The sequence below is a fragment of the Cervus elaphus genome, chromosome 25, assembly GCF_910594005.1.
Source record: "Cervus elaphus chromosome 25, mCerEla1.1, whole genome shotgun sequence".
In the NCBI taxonomy this organism is placed as follows: Eukaryota; Metazoa; Chordata; class Mammalia; order Artiodactyla; family Cervidae; genus Cervus; species Cervus elaphus.
This window is the reverse complement of record NC_057839.1, coordinates 22,688,917-22,713,367: the sequence shown is the minus strand read 5'-3', so window position 1 is coordinate 22,713,367 and position 24,451 is coordinate 22,688,917. Positions and strand designations below refer to the sequence as shown.

General features: G+C 39.1%; 1 protein-coding gene across 5 annotated transcripts in view; it reads right to left on the bottom strand.

Annotated features, from left to right (window-relative positions):
- Window positions 1–24,451, bottom strand: part of PDE4D (phosphodiesterase 4D) — a 1,564,000-nt gene that overhangs the window by 594,783 nt on the left and 944,766 nt on the right. The window contains exon 1 of one of the 5 annotated variants that reach the window (XM_043887132.1): window positions 20,191–23,279. The exons of the other annotated variants lie outside the window; for them this stretch is intronic. Coding sequence (XP_043743067.1) covers window positions 20,191–20,237 — 47 coding nt within the window. The 5' untranslated portion in view covers window positions 20,238–23,279. Of the gene's footprint in view, window positions 1–20,190; window positions 23,280–24,451 lie in introns of those variants that run through there. 5 annotated transcript variants of the gene reach the window in all.

Below are 24,451 nucleotides of genomic sequence, written 5' to 3'. Positions count from 1 at the left end.
TCCTCTCCTGGATGTCTGCAGCCCAGAAGTGAGCACATTACCCCAGCTGAGGTCTGAATGACGCAGGGTGGAGTGCACTCATTACCTCTTCATTTTGGGTCATTCTAGTTCTATTCATGTAACCCACATTGTTATGTGAAATCTCCAAAATAGGTTCCATATTTTGCCTTCAAAACAGGATGGTGGATACAAATACTACATTATCTGTGATTACTGTGAATGAGGTTAGCACATTATTTGTCCATGAATATCACACTTGGCCTCCTAGAGGCTCTGAGTATTCACGTATCATAGCCCTACTGTGATGGCACAGCTAGAGGTTCTCTCAGATGGCACACCATCCATCTTTTCCCTATTCTAAAAATAAAAAAGTCAAAAACAAAACCATAAAACACACACACACACACCTCCTTTGTTTGTTCTTGCTACACAGACATAAAACCAAGACTGAACATAAAAGAGAGTACTCTTTAATCTCCATATTTTCTGGCATTTTCTGGCATCTTAAATTAAATGTATCTCCATGAGAAATATCACTGCCTGGCTAATAAATACTGATGTCATACAGAATTAATCAACGAATACTTCAAGAACACTTTAAAATTCAGGTGCCACTGTTTATAATTGCCAGGACATGGAAGCAACCTAGATGCCCATCAGCAGACGAATGGATAAGGAAGCTATGGTACGTATACAGTATGGAATATTACTCAGCCATTAAAAATAATTCATTTGAATCAGTTCTAATGAGATGGACGAAACTGGAGCCCATTATACAGAGTGAAGTAAGTCAGAAAGCTAGACACCAATACAGTATACTAACGCATATATATGGAATTTAAAAAGATGGTAACGATAACCCAATATGCAAAACAGAAAAAGAGACACAGATGTATAGAACAGACTTTTGGACTCTATAGGAGAAGGCGAGGGTGGGATGTTCTGAGAGAACAGCATTGAAACAAGTATACTATCAAGGGTGAAACAGATCACCAGCCCAGGTTGGATGCATGAGACAAGCGCTCAGGGCTGGTACACTGGGAAGACCCAGAGGGATGGGATGGGGAGGGAGGCGGGAGGGGGGATCGGGATGGGGAACACATGTAAATCCATGGCTGATTCATGTCAATGTATGGCAAAAACCACTACAATATTGTAAAGTAATTAGCCTCCAACTAATAAAAATAAATGAAAAATAAAAAAATAAAATTCAGGTGCCAAATAATATATTTTTCTCATTACATAGAAAATATGTAAAATTATATATAAAATTTCATTTTTAAGCTGTGAAAACTGTGTTGAATTAAAAGGTGATAGATTTCCTTGAAATGCACTTAAAACTCCTGTCATAGATCCATCTGATTCAGCTCTATAAATTCTAGTGACCAAGATACAGATATTTTAAACATTAATGCTTTCAGGAATACACAACAGTTATAAATATGCCAAAAAATGACAAATCTCCAAGAGGAGAAAAAAAAAAAGGTAACAAATGCCAGCCAAATTCCTATCTGAAAGAAGCTACTTAGTGATATTATTGGTATCTTTAATCAAGAAAGATGAATAACATTAGTCTTAAGGAATTCATTTATAGTGGACATAGATTAAATAATACAATTAATGGCTGTAGGATTTGTAGATCAGAATCAGAGGAGAGGAAAAACATATGAATCAAGTAGACATGTTAACAAAATAATAGATTAGTCTAGACTACATTTGAATAAATTAGCAAAGGAAAAAGCTGTAAAAATACCTAAATTTTAGTTCCTTACAAGAGAAATGATGCTGTGTTTTTTTTTTTTTTTTACAAACTAATTTACCCAAACGTCCAAGAAACAGGTACACATGTGCACTCTTCTTATGCACTAAAGCATATATGAAACAACAATTTGCTTCTCCCTGAAGTATTTTGAGATTTTTTTTTTTAAGGTAACATAGGAATGAAGCGGATTTTTTTTCCCACACTAGAAATAAAGAGTCCTATATACATCATTTTGTTAATGCACAAAATACAGTGTGAAAGGCACCAGGGACCTCAGTTTAAGAACAATAGACCTAAGACTGATGTACTAGCTGCTTCCTGAACACTGCACTCAGCAGTTTCGGAGCACTTAGCAGCGATGAATGGGCGTGAAGAATCAGGTCCTGAAAAGCCATTTCCCTGGAAATAAAACCTTTTTATTTTCTTTTATCTTTCGCCTGTCTTGATTGAAGCTCTGAAGACACTAAGGATACAGAAGGAGTGAGGAAATCATGCAACTCAGATTACCCAAAGGAGACGCCTGTGATGAGGCTGAATAAAAATAGATTCTAAGCAGAGGAAGGGGGGAAATGACCATAATCTTCAAAATGCTTTTGATGTGTTATTGCTTTCAAAGGAGTAGATTTTTCTTAAGGTAAAGATGCTTGATACAAATGGACTCACCTGTCAATCAAAGATCTTTTACTCATGGCTAATTCAAACACTATTCTAGCATTAGAATCAAAATCTTAGTTTCAATATTTAATAGCCAATTCACCTAGGTGGGAAAATATGAAGAAATGATAAAAAGTGGGAAAATCTATGGAGCTTTTATATCTTATACTCTAGAATTCTGTTCTTTTTGGGTTTATGTAGTAATCTAATTATTAAAGAAACTGTACTGGGGGGAAATAAATGGCAGTCATATCACACGTTCTTGAAAAACAACCTTTTGGACATGATCTCATAAATGTAAAAAATTTCACAATTTCCAGAAGCCTTGGCATTTGTCTACATCTTTCCAGGATGCTTGTTATTTCATAGGTATTTTCAAGGTTCTAATTTTCCTAATCATATGAATTTGCACTGGAAACATTTCAAGCACAGGAAAACAATCTTGTGAATTGACATGAATTGACAGATCCAATTGGGAGCAACCTCATTCAGAAGTTTGACTTAAATATCCGCTCTTACACAACAATAGGCATGTACAAACTCAAGAACATTTGCTTCTGAGATGCAGATCTCCTTAAGAATCACACAACTCTACATCACCCTACACTACTGTTGCCATTACAAATGGAGCAGGACTCAGGATTCTAAAACCTTGGTGCTATGATGGCCTATGAGAGGCCTCAAAGTGTGTGAAAATATCATATTCCAAGACAGTAATTTGGAAAGACATAGATTTTTTTTCATAAAGAACATATTTTTTTTTCAGATTATCCTTTTATGAACACTTCAATATTTTCAATAGTATATAATGAAATTTTAATAAAATCTGGTATACAACTCTCTTTGGCTTATTAAGAAACAGGGATATGAACCCAGGTCTCCTGCATCACAGGCAGATTCTTTACCATCTGAGCCACAGGGGAAGTCAAAGTAATAATAGTATTTATGATTGCTAAAGAGCTTCCAAATATACTTCAATCCTCACAGAAACTTGTGGGCAAAGAAAGGGACAGGAGGGGAACTAAGATACACTGGACATCCTAAGTATATCAGGGTGTTCTGATTCTTATATATCTCATTCCTCTCTATCCAGACACTTAGGACAAATTTCCTTTGGATCTTACCATCAGAAATAGATGTGCTTCCTCTGAACCACTGAGTTTATATCTAATGGACACTGGGATTTGTACATAAGTTTCCTGATTTACACCGGCTCCTAGGAAACTTTGTTAAGAATTTTATATTCTCTCTGAATATATCTCTTTGGATATCATGGTCTGTTAAACTCCTGGAAGCTGGAAGGCTCTCTTTCTCTCTGGAGATCTGACAAAAGTGAGTTGTTCCCAAACTAACCCTTTGATATGTGATCATTTCTTGGGGTGGGGCTTATTGACCTCTCCTGTGAATATACAACTCCTTACTCCTTTTGATTTGCATACCACCAACACTACCAGAATTACTAACTTCAAGCCCTCCTGAGGTTTGAAATCAGACATACAGACAATGGTGGTCTTTTTTTTTTTTTCCCCTTTCTGTCAGTGGGGAGGGGTCTGTGTATGAACTGAGTGCACAGTTTGCAGCCTTTGCCAGGCTTCTCTTCCTCTCCATTCTTCTAATCTCTCTTCCTCTTCTCCACCATCCTAGTTAATTCCCCCTTGGAGCACCTGAGCACCTACGGACAGCCAAATCTTCAATGACTCTCTTCTTTACCCTAAGGGCATCTTTAAAGTATTTCTCCCAGCAAAAGCATTTCTCTTTCCCAAGAAGATTTTGGTGCCATTTGTGAAGGTAACATAATTTCCCTCACCTCATTACACAAACATGTGAGTATTAATATCATACTTCATTTCCCTTTGGTCTGCCCTCACCATTCTCCCCTATATGTTATACATCTTTGCTGCCATGTTAAATGCTTCCCAGAACAAGGCAAGGTTTAAACCAACAAATAAATAATATATCGGTACTACTGCATTTTCCTTCTTTGAATGAGAAAAATGACACTCAGAAAAGTCAGACCATTTTCTCAGAATGAACCAGTCATTATCAGAGTTGAATCTGAACTCAGTTTAATATGGCTTTAAAGAATAGGTCCCTTTTAAGAGATCAGGTGCCATATCCTTCAAATACTTAAGTCAAAATGCACATGCCATCTCCTCTTCCCATCCATCCCTCCCTCACTATTAAATTCTGATAGTCTTTGTTACTGGGATGATAAGATGAGGGCTGAATGGCTTTTGCACAAATTCTCACAGGAATTTCTAATATATGTTAAAATTATTTTCCCCAAAGACACCTTTTCTAACCCTCATCATCTTCACCAAGAACTACAGCACTAAAACTTAAAATGCTAAAGTTGAAGTTAATTTTTCAGTGCATGCGCTGATCAAAAAATCATGAATATATAAATTAGTCCTTGATGTTCTTTCATGGTAAAGCAGAACTTCATTCTACTATGCAAAGGACTTTCAAGTTTTCAATTCACCTTAACTAATAAATATGATTGATACTTTAAATAGAATATGAAAAAACAGCGTATTTATTGCAAAGGTTCAACTGAGAAATTATTTTTCATATAAAATTTAAAAATTTTCAACATTTCAAATATCAATCTTTGTCTCAAAATGCCACTGAACATTTTTTTAGAACAACTAAAAATCAAAGTGATTGCAAAATGAAAAACTAAAGAAGCATAATGAGAAAAGTCTAAGATATTTATTACTGCAGAATCAGAAGAATCTGTCAGATTCTACAGATTAAAGACCAACTTCTTGAGAAGAACTGTGCTAAGCATTTTATATAAAATATCTCACTTAATCTTTAACCAATATGATAGAAGGTCATTAGCTACATTTTCCAGATGATAGGAAAAAGAGATGTAAGTAAATTACACAGTTTCCCATGGTCACATGGGCTTCCCTGGTAGCTCAGTGGTACAGAACCCTCCTGCCAATGCAGGAGATGCAGGTTCAACCCCTAGGTAAGGACATTCCTTGGAGGAGGAAACGGCAACCACTCCAGTAATCTTGCCTGGGAAATCGCGTGGACAGAGGAACCTGGTGGGCTGCAGTCCATAATGTCACAAGAGAGTCAGACACAATCTAGCAACTAAACAACAACAACCAAGGTCATATACAGCTCATGACTAAAACCACAAGGATATAATCATGGCTGTCTTAACTCCAAATTCCAGGCACTCCTGCTTCTTGCTACATAAGATGTGCTCAAGTTTGTGAAATAGACAAGAGGTACTTAAGACCTGGATGTTTTTGCTTAGCCTTGAAACATGCATTGATTATAGAACGTCACCAGTCAGCAAATAATCCAACACTAGATTGTGTAGTCTTTTTGTGTTAATGGGACTTCAGAGAAGTGAGCTGAGTTTAAAGAAGGTTTCAAGGAAGAAAGGAAATGTTGGAGGCTGGGGGGAACTTGAAGAATGAGTAGGGCCAAGTTAGAGTAGAGGGCAGAGCATCCCATGTAAGGAAATCAAATGGATGTGTCTGGGTACAGTGAGAAGACAGATACAATTAAAGAAGAGGGAATCATGAAATTGAAATCATGAGAATTAAAGACAGAGTGAGACACAATTACAAACAGCTTTGAAGGTCAAGTAGAAGAAATCCATGTATTCAATCACTCCCTCATTCCACAAAGATTTATGGATGCCTAGTACTTGGCCAGGGAAAATAAAAGAGAATCATAAGAAAGCCCTGGAGAATTCTGTTCATAGTTCTGTAGCAATTGCTGTCAGAGCTATGTCCACATCCCCTCAGCAGTAACACGCTGATGCAACCCTAGTATAAGCATGTGTAACGTGTAATGCTCTACCTAAGGCTTTGCCTACATGCAGGTCAGACTGGAATACCAGGAATTTATTCCTAGGAGCAGCCATCAGCCATTGAAGATGGGAGTCAGAGGATAGATCCTGCAGCGTCCTCATCTCTTGAACAGGGTAACTCTGAAGCAAGTTCTAGATCATCTCCTAGAGGTCCCCAGCAGGACTCAGGCTCAGGTGCCTACTTCAGTTACCTGATCATTAGTGGACCCCGTGTGCCCTTTCCCCCCTTCCTGTCTTACTTTTCCACCACCATCATATGCCCCCCACCTCAGTGTTTCCTGGAGGAAACTATTATTATTCAAGTCCTTCTCTTGGGGTCTGCTTCTGAGGGAGCTCAACCCAAGAGGACGCACAACAGCTCCAGTAACAACTAGCCATGGCAGAGCGTCTGCGCACCAGGCCTGTTAAAAGCACTTTACATAAGTTACAACATTCTATTCTCACAACAGCCTATCAAGTAAAAGCTATTATCAACTCCATTTTACAAATGAGGAAACCGAGGTACATGGAGGTTAAACAACTTGTCAGGGTCACACAGCTAGAAAGTTTGGGTTCAGATTTGAACCAGACACTTTGGATCCAGAGTCAGTGACTAAGTCAGCTGTCTCTCTGCACATGGAAAGAATTTACTGTATGCAACACAAACTGTGCTATAGGAAGTATAAGGAGCTCTAGGAGAACAGGATAAAGGCTTAATTCTACCTTGAGGTCAGGGAAGGTCACACCAAGTTCTGATGGATCAGCAGGAGTTTGCTGTGGGAAAAGGCAAGAAGGTGGAAGTGCATTCCAGTACATGGCCCAGCGTGAGTACAAGAGTCAGTATCCTCAAATACTATGGAACCCCACCAAGGGGGCTAGAGCAGGCAGTGGAGGGGGTCATCGTGGGGGCTGATAACTAGCTGGGCTCCAGCTCCCCCAGCCCTTCTTCAGAAGTGCAGTATTTACATAAAGCAGCTCCCCAATACCTGCCAGATCTAGTTTATGTATTAAGCCACTGCCTAAGCTTTTGCTTGGGAGAAGGTTCTGTGACTTAAAAATGTGTTTGTAACTTCTATATTAAAGATGGATATATATATACACACATATAGTTTTTTTAACTGTAAGATTTCATTTATGTAACATCTGGTAAAAATCAAAACCACAAATAGAAATCAGATCAATGGTTGCTCAATGGCTGCTGGGAACTGGGACTGGGAGAGGGAATACTGAAGGAGCATAAAAGACATAGGGATAATTATTACATGACTTTGTATATTTGCCAAAATCAGAGGCAACTTATGAATCTAAAAGTAATCCATAGGAAATATGTCTGATAAAATATATTTCCTGATTAAAAAAAAACTAAACAATTGCACATGGAGAGTTAAGTACATATTCAAGTAAGATATTCAAAGATGACAATTACTTCCTAACTTTTGTGTGCCCAGCACTCATGCGCATGCTCAGTCGCTCACTCATGTCTGACTCTGCGACCCTATGTACCGTAGCCCACAAGGCTCCTCAGTCCACAGGATTTCCCAGACAAGAATACTGGAGTGGGTAGCCATTCCCATCTCCAGCGGATCTTCCCAACCTAGGGATCGAACCTGGGTCTGCTGCATTGCAGGCTGATTCTTTACCGTCTGAGCCACCACACTATACTTAACAAATGCCTAATAATTTGAGAAGAAAAATATTAAAGATGGATGTATTGAAGGGTATACATACCCTTAAAAGTGAAAGCGAAGTTGCTCAGTCGTGTCCGACTCTTTGTGACCCCACGGACTGTAGACTATGAGGTTCCTCCATCCATGGGATTCTCCAGGCAAGAATACTGGAGTGGGTTGTCGTTTCCTTCTCCAACATACCCTTAAAGATGGATGTATTTAAGGGCTTCCTTGGTGGCTCAGACAGTAAAGAATCTGCCTGCAATGTAGGAGACCTGGATTTGATCCCCAGGTTGGGTGGATCCCCTGGAGGAATGCATGGCAACCCACTCCAGTATTCTTGCCCGGAGAATCCCCATGGACAGAAGAGCCTGGCGGGCTACAGTCCATGGGGTCGCCAAGAGTTGGACAAAACTGAGCAACTGTGTACAAGCAGAAGCAAGGATATATATAAGGATATGTATGCCGGAACAGGAAGGAAGGTAACGTCAATACTAACAGAAGCTGATCTGTATGCGTTAGACTAGAAAGGCAGAACCCAGTTGAGCAGGGCCTCCTCAGTATGGTGTACAATGTATGTGCTCAGCTGCTCAACTGTGTCAAATTCTCTGTGATCCTGTGTTCCTCTGTCCATAGAATTTTCCAGGCAAGAATATGGGAGTGAGTTGCCATTTCCTACTCCAGGGGATCTTCCAGACTCAGGGATCAAACCTGCATCTCTTGCACCTCCTGCATTTGCAGGCAGATTCTTTACCACTGTGTCACCTGGCAAGCCTTCATGGTATACAATACAGAGTCAATACATTTTCCAGGCAAAAGAAGAGGCCTGCAGGAGAGGACTATTTTGGAGGCTAGCTTGAGAGTGTAAGATGTATGAAAAAAGGAGAGAAGACCCATACATGGAGGCTTGGTTATGTCTGAGAAATGTGTCATGTACTGCAAAAAAATAATTAAAATAATATAAATATTATTAGTGAAGAAATGGACATATAAATAAAGATATGGACCAGCTACAGATTAATTTACCCAGTATTGTCTTCCCAGAAAGAGAAAACATAGACACCTTCAAGGAAAGAAAGATTTCTGTCCATAAATTGAATAAACTGGTTACTGGTTTTTAAAGAAATAGCCTCCAACGAAAAAAAATAAATGAAAATAATAATAGTAATAAAATACTGAGAGCAAAAAAAATTAAAAAAAGAAATTATGAGTACCTTAGATAAGGAGTTGATTTGGAAGAACGGCATTTGAATTGTGTAGATAAACACAGTTCAGCAGGATGGCTGCCTCTGCAGACGTGGTTAAACTCTCCTGAGTATCAGAAACCAAGGTTCATGGGAAGTATTTATGTTCAAGATGACAATTTTTATGGAAATTTCTAGACGTTTTCTAAGGGTAGGTGATTTTTATTGAGGTTAGAGAGATGAGGAGAAATGCATTATTCCCCATAATTCAAACTCAGTCCAAGATGTTTTTCTAGCACATGCTGAAGGGTTCCAAATATATGATACATAAGAAGCAGGCAGCCAGTCCTCCAAACAATAAAGAACTGAGGGGAAGACCTAGGTGAAAAGGGGCGTGCCACTAAACAAGTGGATTTCCTTAGGCAACCTGGTTAGCCTTTCACAGCCTACTCTCCTAATCTGCACAATAACAAAAGCCAGAATTCACTGGTTCCTTATTGGGTGGCAAGTGCTCTCATTTAATCTTCAGGTCACCCAAAGAAGTGAGCACTATTTATTAAATCTACTTCACAAGGAGGAGAACTGAAACACAAAAAGAGGTTAGATAATTTACCCAAGGTTACAATCTTAGGAAGTAAGTAGCACACCCTTGTCATGGATTTGGGGGAGGATTAAATGAGACACTGTATATAAAACATTTAGTCTATACCTGGCATTAACATCTCAAATATTTGTTATTTATTATATTTATTATTATCTTTATTATTTTAATAGCATAAGTTCCCTCGCTTCATCTCAAAATATGGCAGAGTAACATCATTTGAATAAAGCAGAAGGTTACTTAATTAAATAATACCCAACTATATAATTTTTTGTTATTCATCCTTTTCTTTGCATATACTCATTAGTTGAGGAAAAATTTATAGAGTACCACCTGCCTGCAACACAGGAGACCCCAGTTTGATTCCTGGGTTGGGAAGATCCGCTGGAGAAGGGATAGGTTACCCACTCCAGTATTCTTGGGCTTCCCTTGTGGTTCAGCTGGTTAAGAATCCGCCTGCAACATGGGAGACCTGGGTTCGACCCCTGGATTAAGAAGATCCCCTGGAGAAGGGAAAAGCTACCCACTCCAGTATTCTGGCCTGGAGAACTCCATGGACTGTATAGTGCATGGGGCTGCAAAGAGTCGGACACGAGTGAGCAACTTTCACTTTCACCTGTGGGTGGTAGCACTGTGCCAGAGCTCGGGATACAAAGCAGAACAAAGTGGTCCAGATGGCTACTATCATGAAGAGAAGGGAACGTGATCTGTTATCATGAGGTCTCACAGGTTAGCCTGGTCACAGAAAAGGTCCTGGAAGCAAGATCTGCAGGAAGGCCTGGCCAAATGTGATCCGTCTTTAAAATGGTGACATCCTGATCCACCAGAACATTTTAGTTTTCTCAAAACTAAACTTGGGGTCGCAGAGAGTTGGACATGACTGAAGGGACTTAGCAGCAGCAGCAGCAAACTTGCCTGGATTATTTTCTAGAAAATGTGATTTTTCCAAATGTTTTTTCATTTAAAACTCAATTCCCAAGACTCGGATGCCATACTTTATGATGTGTAAGAGGTCTCTTCCACTACTCTTAGTGACCCTGGGGTCTTACCAATTTGCCCACTATCAACTTGCCAAAATTTCTTCTCTAAATCATCAACAGCTGCTCCATCACAATGCCAATTTGTTTTAAATGCACTAAGTAAGCACTCATACACAAAGAAACTCAATATCTCCATGCCATTTCTTAGACTAGACGGAGGCTGGAAGAACAAGGATAAGCTCGAGAACTTCAACCAAGGGAAGAGTTGGGAATATAATGGACACGAAAATGGTACATAAGACATATTTTCTCAATTACTGGTGATTTGGGCCTCCCTGGTTGCCCAGTAGCTAAGACCCTGTGCTTCCACTACAGAGGGCATGGGTTCCATCCCTGGTCGAGCCAGTTCCTCATGTTGCACAGAGTGGCCAATTACTGGTGATGTCAGCATTAATAGACATAAAGCTGCCATCTCACCCATGAACAAGGCTGCTATTTAAAAGTTTCATGTAGAAGGAATTAAGCCAAATACCTAAGGCTGACAGACTAAGGATTTTCTGCAGGAGGGGCTTTTTTTTTTTTTTCTTTTTTTTTCAGGAAAACATCAGACTTCAGCCCTAGAGTAGCTTATGGATCAATGCATTATTTCACAGTATTCCATTTAACTGAAGAACAGTTATGCTTCGACAAGCCAGAAATGAGTAAACTGATAAGGCAATCTTCAGAACAGTAGGTTTTTTTTTTTTCATGGCACCACAGTGATTATTCAGTTCAATGCCCTCATCTTCAGATTTAAGAAAAACATGAACTAAAAGGGAGGGAATACTGAAGTTTCCTTATAAGTGACTGGGACCGCTCAGGACCTTATTTAGAGCTTTGGAGCTGAAGCAGAATACCCACAAAAAAGCCCTGTACAAAATAACTGTGAGTACTGGAAACCAAGGATATTAAAGAAGTTCTGCTAAACTGGGAGAAAGTTCTAGTAATGAGAAGGCATAAAAGGAATTCATAACAGCTCCCAAACTCCTGGTACATGATCGGGTTTATAACTATGATCTAAAAAAATTATAAGATTACTTAAAATGTTCCCTTAATTTACCTTATATTTGTCACCCCCCTCCACTTCAGGTATCATGGAAACATAAAAGAGAATTTAAATGTATACGTATTTAAACTAGGCTATGCTGGTTCTGGCTAAAGTCATATGATGCTTTGTTGCTTTCAGTAAGTTTCTCAGAGACTGGTGACACTTTCAAGTCAACTTCAGAAGGATTTTGAAGAAATCTTTGTAAAAGCAGGTTACATCTATACGGATGTGTGACATTACAACATAAACCACAGACAGGTAGGCTCCTAGTAAAAAGTGAGCAAAGTTGAATCGTTTTGCCTTTTCTTCCCACTGTGATTCTTATTCATTTGAAGATAAAATTCAAGGTGCAAATCTTAGAACTTCTGTTTGTCACCCCAGAGTTATTTCCAGGTAGCTCAGAAAATCTCACAATTCTAAATCAGGCCATGAAACTGGAACTACAGTCTAGTTAACATGTTCATAATACAGCGTCCACCACTACCAAGAAAAAGACAACAATGATAAAGTTAGTTCTGCATTCTTTGGAATTCCCAAAACACAATCAACAGGAGAAATGCTAATTACAAAACAGTTTCTAATTTAGTAATTAAGGATTGCTTCATTTCTGTCACATAGCTGTCCCTTTTCTTAACATAATACTTTATGTGAGTAATTTTCAAAGCAGAGTAAAATATCCTTCATTGACTCCACATATTCATTTAGCATCATCAACTCTTTCCAACTCACTGGACACTCTGACACTTCCACCTTCAGAAGCCTTTCCAATTCCCACAGAAACTGTCCAGTAACTTGACTCAGCTCTTTCGCCTCCCTTTTCATGGCCCTCCCTCTGAGATCTTATCCTGATTTTGAACTCTCTCTCCCAAAGAAAACAGAAGGCATGAGGCCAAATCTTGTGTTCCCCTTCTAACTCCCTAATCTCTACAAGATTGGCTCCATCCTTCTTCACCTCCCTCCTATCTTGGGGGAAGGAATGTCCTTCATGCAGTCTTCAAGTCCTATCTCTAGATACTTCCTTTGGGGTATACTCCCTGATGCTTAAAATTATTTGGTGATCTTCACTAACTGCTGGGTTTCCTCCCCTTCTTCCCTTCTCTCTCTCCATGTTTGTATCTTTCTTGTCCAAAATTTTGAAAGGAGTCTGCACTAGTTTTCTGTGCTTTTATAACCTCCTGAACTAGAACTCTCCCCAACTTAAACTATTCTTCAAGGTGTTGCCAGTAACTACTAACTCTTGAAGCCATCAGACATACTTTTAGTCCCTCATTTCTAGACTCCTCAAAAGTATTTAGACCAGCCAGTTAAGGTGTTTCTTCCTTTAAACTCCCATAACATTCTGTACATTCCTGTATTAATGTGCTCCCCACCGTTCCACAATCATTTGTTTCTGTGGATGTTCTCCTCACTCGTCTGTGAATATTTTCAGGGCAGGACTGTTATCATATTTATCTGGGCATCCCCCATGTGCAAATAGATCAGCATGTTCTAATCTACATATTCTAATCCAGTTCACTAAGAATGGCATTTCAACAGCTATATTGTGATTAAAATGTTTCTTTGGCTGTTTTGCATTAGCTCTGATTGTAGAAAATGTTCATATTTTTTACCTGTGCAAAAAAAATTTTTTTTCCTAAAGACCTGTAATTAGAATACTTAGAAGAAAGTAATAACGATGGAAGCAAAACCCAAAGCTTGTATGATTTTTATTGGCAGCAAAGTACTCTCATCTGATTGGCACATCTGCCTTTGAGGCAGTGGTATAACTCAGGTCAAAGGAGGGCCAGGGTGGTGCCGTGGGCAACGGAAGGACTGCCTCTGGCTTTGCACAGAAACTCTGTCCATTCACCAGGCTCCACAGTCTGCAGTTCTAACTTACCTGCCTAATATGTGAGATGTGGGGCATCTCTCCTAATATACCTGCCCAGAGATGCACCTTTCCCTAACTCACAGAAAAAAAATCCCATAGGACAAGAGTGGCCCCAGGAACAAGGGTCACTTCAAATTCCTTGTAAAATTCTGAGAAAACACAAAAAGATCTGCTGACATGGCTGAAGTACAGGTCATAGTCTGAACAGGAACAGGAATGGTTTCTCAGGGAAAGGTCTTTGATATTCACTGGGCACTCCGTGTACTTCCCCAGCTTGCTAACTAACAGGGAATCTGCTTATTTTCTCTGGTGATATCACTAAGCTACTTTCTAGAAGGTTCACAGACAGGCGTCTGCCACAGAAGAATATGGTGAATCAAAAGACATTGGGTTTTCAAATGAGGCTGGAACTGTTTTTCAGTGGGTCAGCTTCCCTAAGTAATAGACATGTGACTCGGTGCAAGTTCTTTCCCTTCTGTGGGCCTTACTTTCCTCATCTGCCAACAGGGGTTCAAATAAGACCCACCTCTGAAAGTTACTATTGCCATTAACGGATGTAATTTATGTGAAAACATGTGGCCTGGGTTCAAACAGTGTTGATCTCATCCATGAAATGCTTAGTGGTTATATTTGTTATATATAGCTAAGAAATTCACCCAAGAGACTTTAGCATGTCGTTGCTTAACAGTCTAATAAATTATTTTTACCAATGTGCTATGAAAGTTCCTTTAATGGTCTACTCTTCAAAATGAAGCTGGTAAATAGCCACTGAATTGTTTTCAACAGGTGGTGAAGAGCTCTGAGAGCTTTCACAAGGTCACGCAAAGCAGTAACACCAGAGTTAGAAACCTGGAAGGGTTTTGTTTTTTATTATTTTTCCCCAGCCAATAATCTACCATATAGAATCTGGATTATCCATCTTTGAAACCAAACATTTATCCTTAAATTTTACACAATATAGCTTCCAGTTGAAATATATTTCCTTGGGAGTGTTTATAGGCTGGTACCTATGTAACAGCTAGAAACACCATTCTAGGTGAGCACACGTGTGTGAGTGCACACTCAGTTGCTTGAGTTGTGCCCGACTCTTTGTGACCCTATGGACTATATCCCATCAGGCTCCTCTGTCCATGGAATTCTCAAGGAAAGAATACTGGAGTGTGTTGCTGTGCCCTCCTTCAGAGGATCTTTCTGACCCAGGGATCTAACCTGCTTCTTTTGAGTCCCCTGAACTGGCAGGTGGGTTCCCACCTGGGAAGCCCATCTAACAGTCCATTGAGTGGTAAATAGTTATAGAAATTAACTTTGGTCTGGTGACATTTTGGAGCTATTGTAAAAAAAGAAAAAAAAGGTAGGAAGACTCTATAGTTAGGGTTATCTATGAGCACAAATATCTGTGGGGTGTGATTGAAGAAGGAGAGGAAGACAGGAAGTGTGACTATTGTTCAAAAATGAAAGAAAGAAACTTCTAGCCTGAGGCAAGTGGGAAACTGGTTAAGTTCCCTCCTTGGGATCTTCCTCTTGTAATTCTGAACTATTTTCCTTCTTCCCTTCCTTGCTGTTTTTCTTGGAACCTGGATACGATAGCCTTCGTGGGAGTAACTCAGTTAACAGTCAGCTAAAGTGAGTGCAGAAACAAAGGAGTGGAAAGTGAAGAATTTAATAGAAGCGAAACAACCTAAATCCATAGCTAATCATTTTCACGTGATATTACTGTCTCCCTTTTTTTATATGTAGGCATTGTCTGACACCTCCCTGTCTTGGGCCACCCACTCAGCTCAGTGAGGAGGTAACCTGTGAGCGTGTAAAATACACAAACTATGTTACTACAGCGGAAAGTCTACTGCAACTGAAAATTATGTTTCATTTTCATAAGTTGTGGGCACACTGATACTGCTAATGGCAACTTTTCTCCTCTATCACACCATTGCTTAATCAACTTTTTACAAAATTTTAAAGAATGAATTTTCATTTGCATGTTTAAATTAGAAGGTATTACTAACAGAAATTAAGGAGACTATAAGCTAAAGGCACTAAAAGAGAGTAAAACAGAAAGCCAAGAGAAAAAATTAGATGTTTAATGGGATCAGTACTTCATCTAAAGGAAAATCTTTGCTAAGTTGTATCTAAACCCAAACTTATGCCTTAAACAATGGCTGACTTTACCACTGAGCCCCAGGGATTTGTGAACACAATGAGTTTGTGTAATTAGAGCTGGAGCTAAACTTTACTGGTCATAAGGGTTCACAAACAAATTGTATGTGGATTCTGGAATTTCTGGGTAGTTCTGTCACTCAGAGAAAGAGATGCTACTAAAGCAAGGTCAGCCATGACCTGAAATCTCATTAGAAGACAAGCAGACACTGGCAGAATTTTAGGTTGACTAAAATGAGCAGAGCTCTGTTATCTTGCAGGAGACTTAATCCATTTTGTCCTTCAAAGCATACAGTCATCAAACACAATGTTTTTCCCACCCACTAAAACTTTCATAAGACAAGTGAGACTGTTACATGTAGTGAATAAAACCTAAACTCTGGGAAATGCAATTCTGGGTTGAGTTTCTGTAGTTTTGACATATGAAGAGAAGAAAAACTTCAAAGATGTGATTTTAACAGTCTAGATAAGAAGGACCACAGTTTCATTAGGAAGCAAGCCATCTTGCCTTTCTCTGATTATTTACACATTGGATTTACTGTTGAAATTTTATATATACACATATATATGCATACATACATAAATGCACACAATATTATTGATAATATCTTGCTTCATTCAATAAATGAATTAGGTCAAAGAAAACAAAACAAAATGAGTTAGTATGTGAGGTGAACTCTTGCTTTACTGAGGAAGAACCAAATCGTGACCCATTAGATTAAATCTTATTAGGAACCAGGAAAGGGCAAGTCCAATGGAAGGATGTGAGGGCCTAGAAAAAGGAAAAATAAGCCTCAGTGTTGAGTCAAAGTGCTATAATCACCCCATGTTGCCTCTTGATCAAAGTGAGGTCTCGGAATCATAAAGAGAGTTTGGTAAAAGGACTGAAATGTGTGGACTTTAAACAATAAAATCCTAAGCCTCAAATAGTCCACCACCATCCACAGTCACTGGTCCCAAATCCCCCAAGGTTTCCTCAAAGGAGCCCACAGAGCAGGATGGAACCACCTTCCCCGGCAGGGGCCTTTGGCTTCCACCTCCCACTGTCCTCTGAGTCTTCTGAGTTCATTGTAAGAAGGATGCCAAGGTATTTCAATAAAATGCCCTCCTAAATTTTATATATGTAAAATTCAATTGCATGCAAGATGGGCCTGGCATTTCTGGCATGAAATTTCAGAGCATTTATAAATCAGATTATGCAAATTTGTTATGTATTTTTAAATAAAGCAAAAAGCTACAAGCACATGCTAGGCACACTATATTATGTGCCTCTTATTGGACCCCTGCATAATGATTCTGCGCTTGGTGTTTCTAAAGAGTCCTCTTCATTGCTACGAGATGAAATTTAAATTCCTAGAAAGCTGACTTACATCTATCTCCCTTTTTTCAGCCACGCAAGAAGGCCCATTTCTAAATTACTAGGCTACCACTATATTCTCACAACTAGCCAGAATAAAAAAATAAGGGCTAACTATATAGTACGTATTTATGGAGTGAGATGAACCCTTATCTTTGTTTGGTTTGTCACTAAAAAGGTGGAAAAGTATAGTGGAAAGAAGCCTTAGCAATAAAATCCTCCAGCAAATTTTTCTAATGTAGATTTAAACAAGGAAAGCACATTCTTCTTACCACTCTTTAAGCTCTCAAAGGGCAGTGTTCTATTAAGACAAGTAATAAGACCACTTATTAACTTTAACTTGTAACCAATAAACTAAGAATTTGTCATACTATTGCTCAACCATCAACATACCAGCCCCGGGGCAGGAGGATGAGAATCCAAGAAGGATTCTACTGGAACCAACTACTAGGCTTCTACTGGAACCATTACCTCTGATGAACTTTTGAAGACTCCTCTTGGATCTCCTGCATCTCAAATTTCCCTCCTTGCTCCATCAAAAAGTAGAAGAGAATTAAGTGTGCATCTCTGTACCCTGCCCACCCAAAGGGTTTAGAGCCTTCATAGAGATTAGATTGTGAAACCCAAGGCACACATCTCCTTTAAAATGTTTTTTATTCCCTGGCATTGAGCTGTTGCCAACTTCTGATCTGCCCTCTTTGTGGGGGGAAAAAAAAAGACCTGCGTATGAGAATGAGGAAAAAGATTTGGAGATGCAAAGCAGAACAACTTGGCAAATACTTTCTTCTTAGCAGGACCATTCATGAACATGGAATTCAATCCAACAGGACTCTTATATCAGGACAAAGGGAAAGAAGGTTTTTCTGTCAAGAAACACCTAGAATCTCTTACCATGGTATTGAGAGGTGAGGTTATAAATAAGAAAGAAACAACAATTAGGGAAGTTGAGACCAAGCACAACATTAATTTGGTCACCTGGAAAAAGTCACCACCTTCTTCCTTTGAGTTCAATATCTTATTAATGAATCCTCCTAAAGGGCCCAAGCAAGAACAGATACACAGAACACTAACGTTCCACAGTGGCTCTGTTTGGCCACGACATCAACAAATTGGCACGTCATGCAGTGAAATGGATGAAGGGTTACCTAGATTCAGGCACAAAAGAAAACCACCAAGGCTCTCAACTTCTGCATACAGTTTTCAAACATATATGTTACAGGTTTAAAGGAGCATGAATAAGCACATTTGCATTCTTTCAAAAACTACAGGGCTGAATAGCTCATTTCTTTCCAGTCAAAAGCAGAGGTGAGGTAATAGCAACAACAAAAAAATAAAATAAAAGGTGGTGATAATGTTAGGCATTCAAAAAGTAAATTGCATCCTTCCTATTACAACATAAACAAATAGACCCAAACAGCAAAGCTTAGGCAGAACAAAAACTGTTGCTTTACAGCAAAGTACACTTTATAGAAATGAGAATGCTAATTTTATTTTTCCCTAAACGAATCTTAATAGGTACAAAAAAGCCTGGAAGGAAGGCATAAGGAATTGTTGAAAAAAACATTTGACAAATGCCTACTATGTGCCAGGGACTGCTTCCAGGACCTTTTTTATCTTAGGGTTTACGACTACCTATCCGACTGTACTGGTAAGAATGACAAAGACCTCATTTGCTGTGTCCGACCCTCACCAGCAGGACAGGCAAGGCGAAAGCACCAAAGCTCCCGAGTCGGGAACTCGGATGATGCTCTTGGAAGTGGGCCACTGAGGTTTGCAGGCCATGTCACCCAGGCGCCTTCCCCAGCACCTTAGGGCCTGGGACAGTGGCTCTGGATGGCAGAGAAGGAAGATACGCCACGGGGTCGATTCTGGATCCATCTGATACTGGCAGAAAATGAGTCCTGCCCAGTGACAGAGGATGTCACTCACCCTTCTCTGTAACTGATTTTCAGCTAACAAGCTGAAACGTCTGTAATAAACCAGTAGGGGATTTTGGTGGAGTTTCAAAATATCAGGATGCTTTCATTTGAGATACTGTCATAAAAGTAAATAGAAAACCCTCAGAAACCTGTATTTTGATGAATATCACTTATTCTAAGGCCAGCCAGAAAATACACCCGAGAAATATACTTTCAAAATGAGATATATTGCAGTATCCAAAGCAAACCATATTAGTAAGCCACAAAACCTGAAAATGTACCTTCACCATACATTCACAAAGTCTCTGCTATGAGAAATTGAATCCAGTCAACCCTAAAGGTGTGGTGAAAACAAGCAATTTTTAAATAGTGAGCTTTGCCCTTATACTACCCTCAGCAACTAGTTCCTATAAACGTTTAATCATAAACTCTAACAAGAAATGGTACATGATGTCACATGCCCGTGGACCTTAATTCATTATGCTGAACCTTAATACATGACCAAATATCATTGCACTAAGCAAGTTCCATGGGAGTCTGAGCATCTCATGATTCATCTGTTAGAATTCTATAAAATTGGTTCATTTTGGTAGAAATATTTCTTGAATAGTTAAAATATTCCTTAAATCTCAGGCACCAACATATCTTAACATCATTTTAAAATTGAGTCAGCATTCTAAGTTTTCCCTTAAACCTTCTTTTGGAAATTTTCAAAGACCTAAGACCAAGCAAATTGACATGAGATGCGTGTGTGTGTGTGTGTGTGTGTGTGTGTGTGTGTTAAAAAACAGACAAAAGAGCAAATACCAAATCCTAAACTTCCTTTTTCCTTTTACTTATTAGTTAAATAGTTGCCATTCTTAAAGTTGTTGTGGCTTTTTTTCCTTTGGTCTCTCTATGAAATTTCACCACTTGTCAATGTCCTCATACCTGACTTATTTGGAATGCTTTTATATTAACAAGTCATTTGTTATTGCATAACCAATACTTTCTCAGAAATATTTGTTTTTAAACATGTTTTACTTTTCATCCTCACATGAGACCGATATTCTTGTTCAAGACAAATCCACCTCTGGTACCTGTCATGGAATTTTAGAATTCTGAGTATTACCAACTGAAGGGGATATTGATTACTCACCATATCCAGGAATGCCTCCTAAAGGGGAAATTATTCACATGCATCATGTTGGCAGATCTTCTGTCATTAATATTTTCCTTGTCTCATATGTTACATGTGGTGATTTTCAAAGATGAATTCCAACTCTCCTGTTTGAGCAGCTATCATGGGCAATTATTGCAACAAGTATTGAATTCCAAAAAAATCCCCCCCAAAAAACAAAGAGCAACAACAAAAGCCCTTCCAGGGTTTGAAGAAAGAAACATCACAGAGCACTGCAGGCACGGGTCCACCCATTTAGGTTCCAATAGTTTAGTCAACTTACTAAAATAACCAGTTCAATTGCTAATCCTAAATGGTGGCAAATATTGTCCCAGTAAAATCCAACTGCCTGGACTGGAAATTAATGCATCTTTGCAGGAAGGACTCTGGAATGTGGAAAAAAAGGAGTCAAAAGACAGTTTCTTGTTATCCTTGTTAAAGAAGTGTTAGAAGGGAAATGGAAAACTTCAGGTTGCTTGGCCATGCTGTCCTTTAGAAATGAATATTGCTTTTTCTTCTTTCTGAGGCACATATTCATGTGTGGTCACTTTAACGTAGTGCTGCCTTCTGAGACGTGTAGGACAAAGACCTGGGCAGAGGGGCTAGCAACCATGTATAAGCAAAAGCCAACTTCTCTCAGAATGGCTGGTTTTCAACTGCAAAAGTAGGAAGGCAAGGATCACCAGGAGCTCCCATCATGACTTCAGAAGGTGCTGTCAGGAGAACATTCATTTCTGCTGCCAAGCCCCATAATAAGGCTGCCTGCTCTCTTTCAGTCAAATGACTAAGCTATTGATCCTCTCCCTGCAGAAACCCCTCTAATTTGTTGTTATCAAACCCATGTGCGGGCTTTTCATATTTTGTCTTGGAAAGAAAATGAATTTTCACAGCTGCAACTCAGACGTTGTTGTCTAAGAATTTCTAACCCCCCGTTGTCTTTCTCTTCTCTTCTCTTTTTTACCCCCAATTCAATTTCCCAGTAGGTGTCATTTACTCGGATGCTCTGACAGCTTCTGAAAGATTCTCACGCCCGAGCTATACAGACCTTGCATGCTTTTAAAACACAATGGCAACAGGCTCCCACTGGGGTCCCCCAGCGCCGAATATCCAGCAGAACCTTTGGAATCGTCGCAGCCGCCTCGTCTGCCCCGGGCTGCGCCTGCCGGCCGCCTCTGAACAGCTCAGGACACTTGCAGGCTCCGTGGTACAGTACATTAACTCTGCAGCAGCCCGCTCGGCCGCAGAGGCTGCCGCCCGGCCGGGGATGTGCTGGCGTCAAGGGGGCCCTCTAGGTGGGCTCCCAGACACTGCAGCGCGCCGCGCTCGCCTCCCAGGAAGAGCCGGCCACAGGGGTTAAAGGCACAGCTCACCCCGAAAGGGCAGATTTCTCCTTTCAGTAAGTGATCGCCAGACCAGACCAGCAAAGCAGCGAGAAACCTGTAAATAACCTCCCAGGGAAAAGACACCTTGAACAAATAGATATTAAGGAGGGAGGCTTTTTGTCAGCTGGGTGTTTTTCTTCCCCCTCTTACCCAATGAAGAGAAAGGGAATAAAGAAGTCCACAGAGAATGTGCTAATGACAGGGTTTGGTCACTTCGACTCTCTTGTTCTTAATACACACACACGCTGGGGAGGCGGCGCCTGGCTAACTTGATGGTTCTGTAACCATTTAGCTACAGAGGACCACCGGTCTTTTTTGGACAGGAAATCCTGTGGAAGCCAGTCCTGCGGAAGTCGGTTAGACTTCACTTGCAATTGCGCATGCCATAAAGCTGCTTGCTTGATTAGGGGGTGTGTGGATTTGAGAAATGCTGAGATAAAGCCTTGCCATGCCTACGGGAGCTGTTTTGCATTTCCTCAAGCTTCCCCCTTTGTTGCAAAAATTCTGTTCAGCAATCCCCTGAAAGCACCCCATCACTGTTGATGCCATTTTGGAGCAAGAATAAAATAGTAAACTCTTGTAATAGTAGGTTGGCACTTAAATGGTGTTACTCGGAAGTCAGGAGGAGAATGGACTTTACAGTAGCAGTGTACTCAATATTAATGTATCACTTTTAACTTAGTATTTAAAAAGGCTGTTATGCAATTACTTAATATTAAATGGAATACTGGCAACATTTAATACATCAGGCTATTATCTTCAGTTAGGATTTCCCCAGTGAGGCCCTGTCATAACAAAAAACATTACACACACTTGGGGGTGGGGTTGGCATTGCCCACAAATCCAAAACCAGGTATAAAGAAATTTAGTCTTGAAAACTGCCATGATTTGGGGAGTTTTCATTTTGATCAAATGATGATTCTGATGAAAGTACTGCTGGGAGGAGGAAGAACTGAGTGATTTATTTAAAAGCAGTTTGAACTTGTAGCTTCAGAAAGATGGTATCACAGCTGGAAAGAAACTTGAGAATATTTCTTGGGATTTCCTGTAGCCTAGGCAGTGTCCTCATGACCTCCTTTTTCTAAAGGGAATAAATTCCACAATGCCATTTGTGATCTGAACCAGAAGATTTCAGTCTGAATTGTTTTTAACAAGCTTTGAATGCTTGAACCAAGCATCACTGAGTAATTCAAAATTTGTTATTTATATGAGATATTTAAATATTGTTTTTTAAGAGTAAGGAACACTTAACAATGTCCGGGCCTCTGTACCAAGTGCTTTACAATATTATCTCATTTAATCCTCACAACAACACTATTAGGGATGCACTATTATTAGCCCTGTTCTACAGATGAAGAAACAGTGGCACTCCAATAGTAAGCAGTTTCCTCAAGGCCAAACATCTAGTAAGAGTTACAGTCTGAGCCAAGAAAGTCTGTCCCCAAAGCCTGCACTCATTACCGCTGTATGCTGGTGCCTTTGGAGAGAATACCACCATGCATTAGTCCTGTGTTTACTACAAGTTTTATGTTTACAAGTACTATTTTAGCCTCATGGAATCCTTCTGAGGAAAGTATGACATTTATTACGCCAGCTTTGGAGCTGAATCTCCAAAATGATAGCGTTTGTTCATCATCATACATCATGTTAGTAGTAAATCTGGAAGAAAATTCAGATTATTTGATGATTATTTGACAGGTTAGTGTTCTCTGAGGATAGTGATAATAGAATAATGGATATTAACCTACCACAAAACCAATACTTAGTCCTCACACACATAAAAAGGCCTCAATGGAAAGTAGCAAATATAAATACCTTTTAAAATGATGTAAAATTTATTTTCCCTTGTAATAGGCATTTATTTGAAATTTCCATTTTTTTTTAGTTCATTCTACTCTGTTTGTATGCCAAAGTGATACCCATGGGTGAAATAATACTCAAAATATCTCTCTTTCTCTCAATTACCACACAGTTTAACATTCAATACTTGTTAGCTATGTTTCCATTTGTGGGCAAATAATAAATCACTTTAAAAATTTTTTAAAAACCTAAGCAATTTAGTCATCAGATTACTAGAGGAAATGTAAATTTAAAATATATTTAAACCAAGGGTAGATTTCAACTGAATATTTTTAAGTAAACTTTTGTTGGCTTTTTATTTCTATTTTTATAAGACACATCTGTCTAGAATAAGGTAACACATTAGAGTGAAAGAACACACAGGCGAGAAGCTATAATAAATAGTAGAAAAGCCAAATTTCTGCTAGAGGGATAAGAAAGAAAAAATATTATTTATTTCACAGCTCAGGGAACCAAAGACTACCTATTAATAAACAAGCTTAAACTGAGTATTTTGAAAACTCCAGGCAACAAACATATATAAAAAATAGACTTGCTTAGAGAATAGAAATAGCTGATTTCTAGCATTTTTATCCCATGTATATTACAAACAGGGCCTTCAGAGTTATGATCACTATTTTACAAACTGATACTTCACAAAATGTATTTAAGATTTCACAAATGTGTAGTCTTCATGAAATAACATTTAGGCAGAACTAATAGATTTGTAATTTGAAAAAAAAGTTCTGAAAGATGAATAATGTTGATGGAGTGGGGCCATACAAATCTGTTTTTTCTACTAAAAGGTAATCATCTTTTCATAGAACTTCTAAGAGGTACAGGAGCGAGCATAAAATACTACTTTTATAGTGGATCCCAGCTCCACTATTTTAATCAATAAAAGAGCTCAAATTAATATTAGCAAGGCACCACAGATTGGCACAAACTTCCTATAGCCATGGTGTAGGCTCAGCCCTAAAGACAAAAGGCTAGTTATCATATCCTTTTTAAAATTTTTT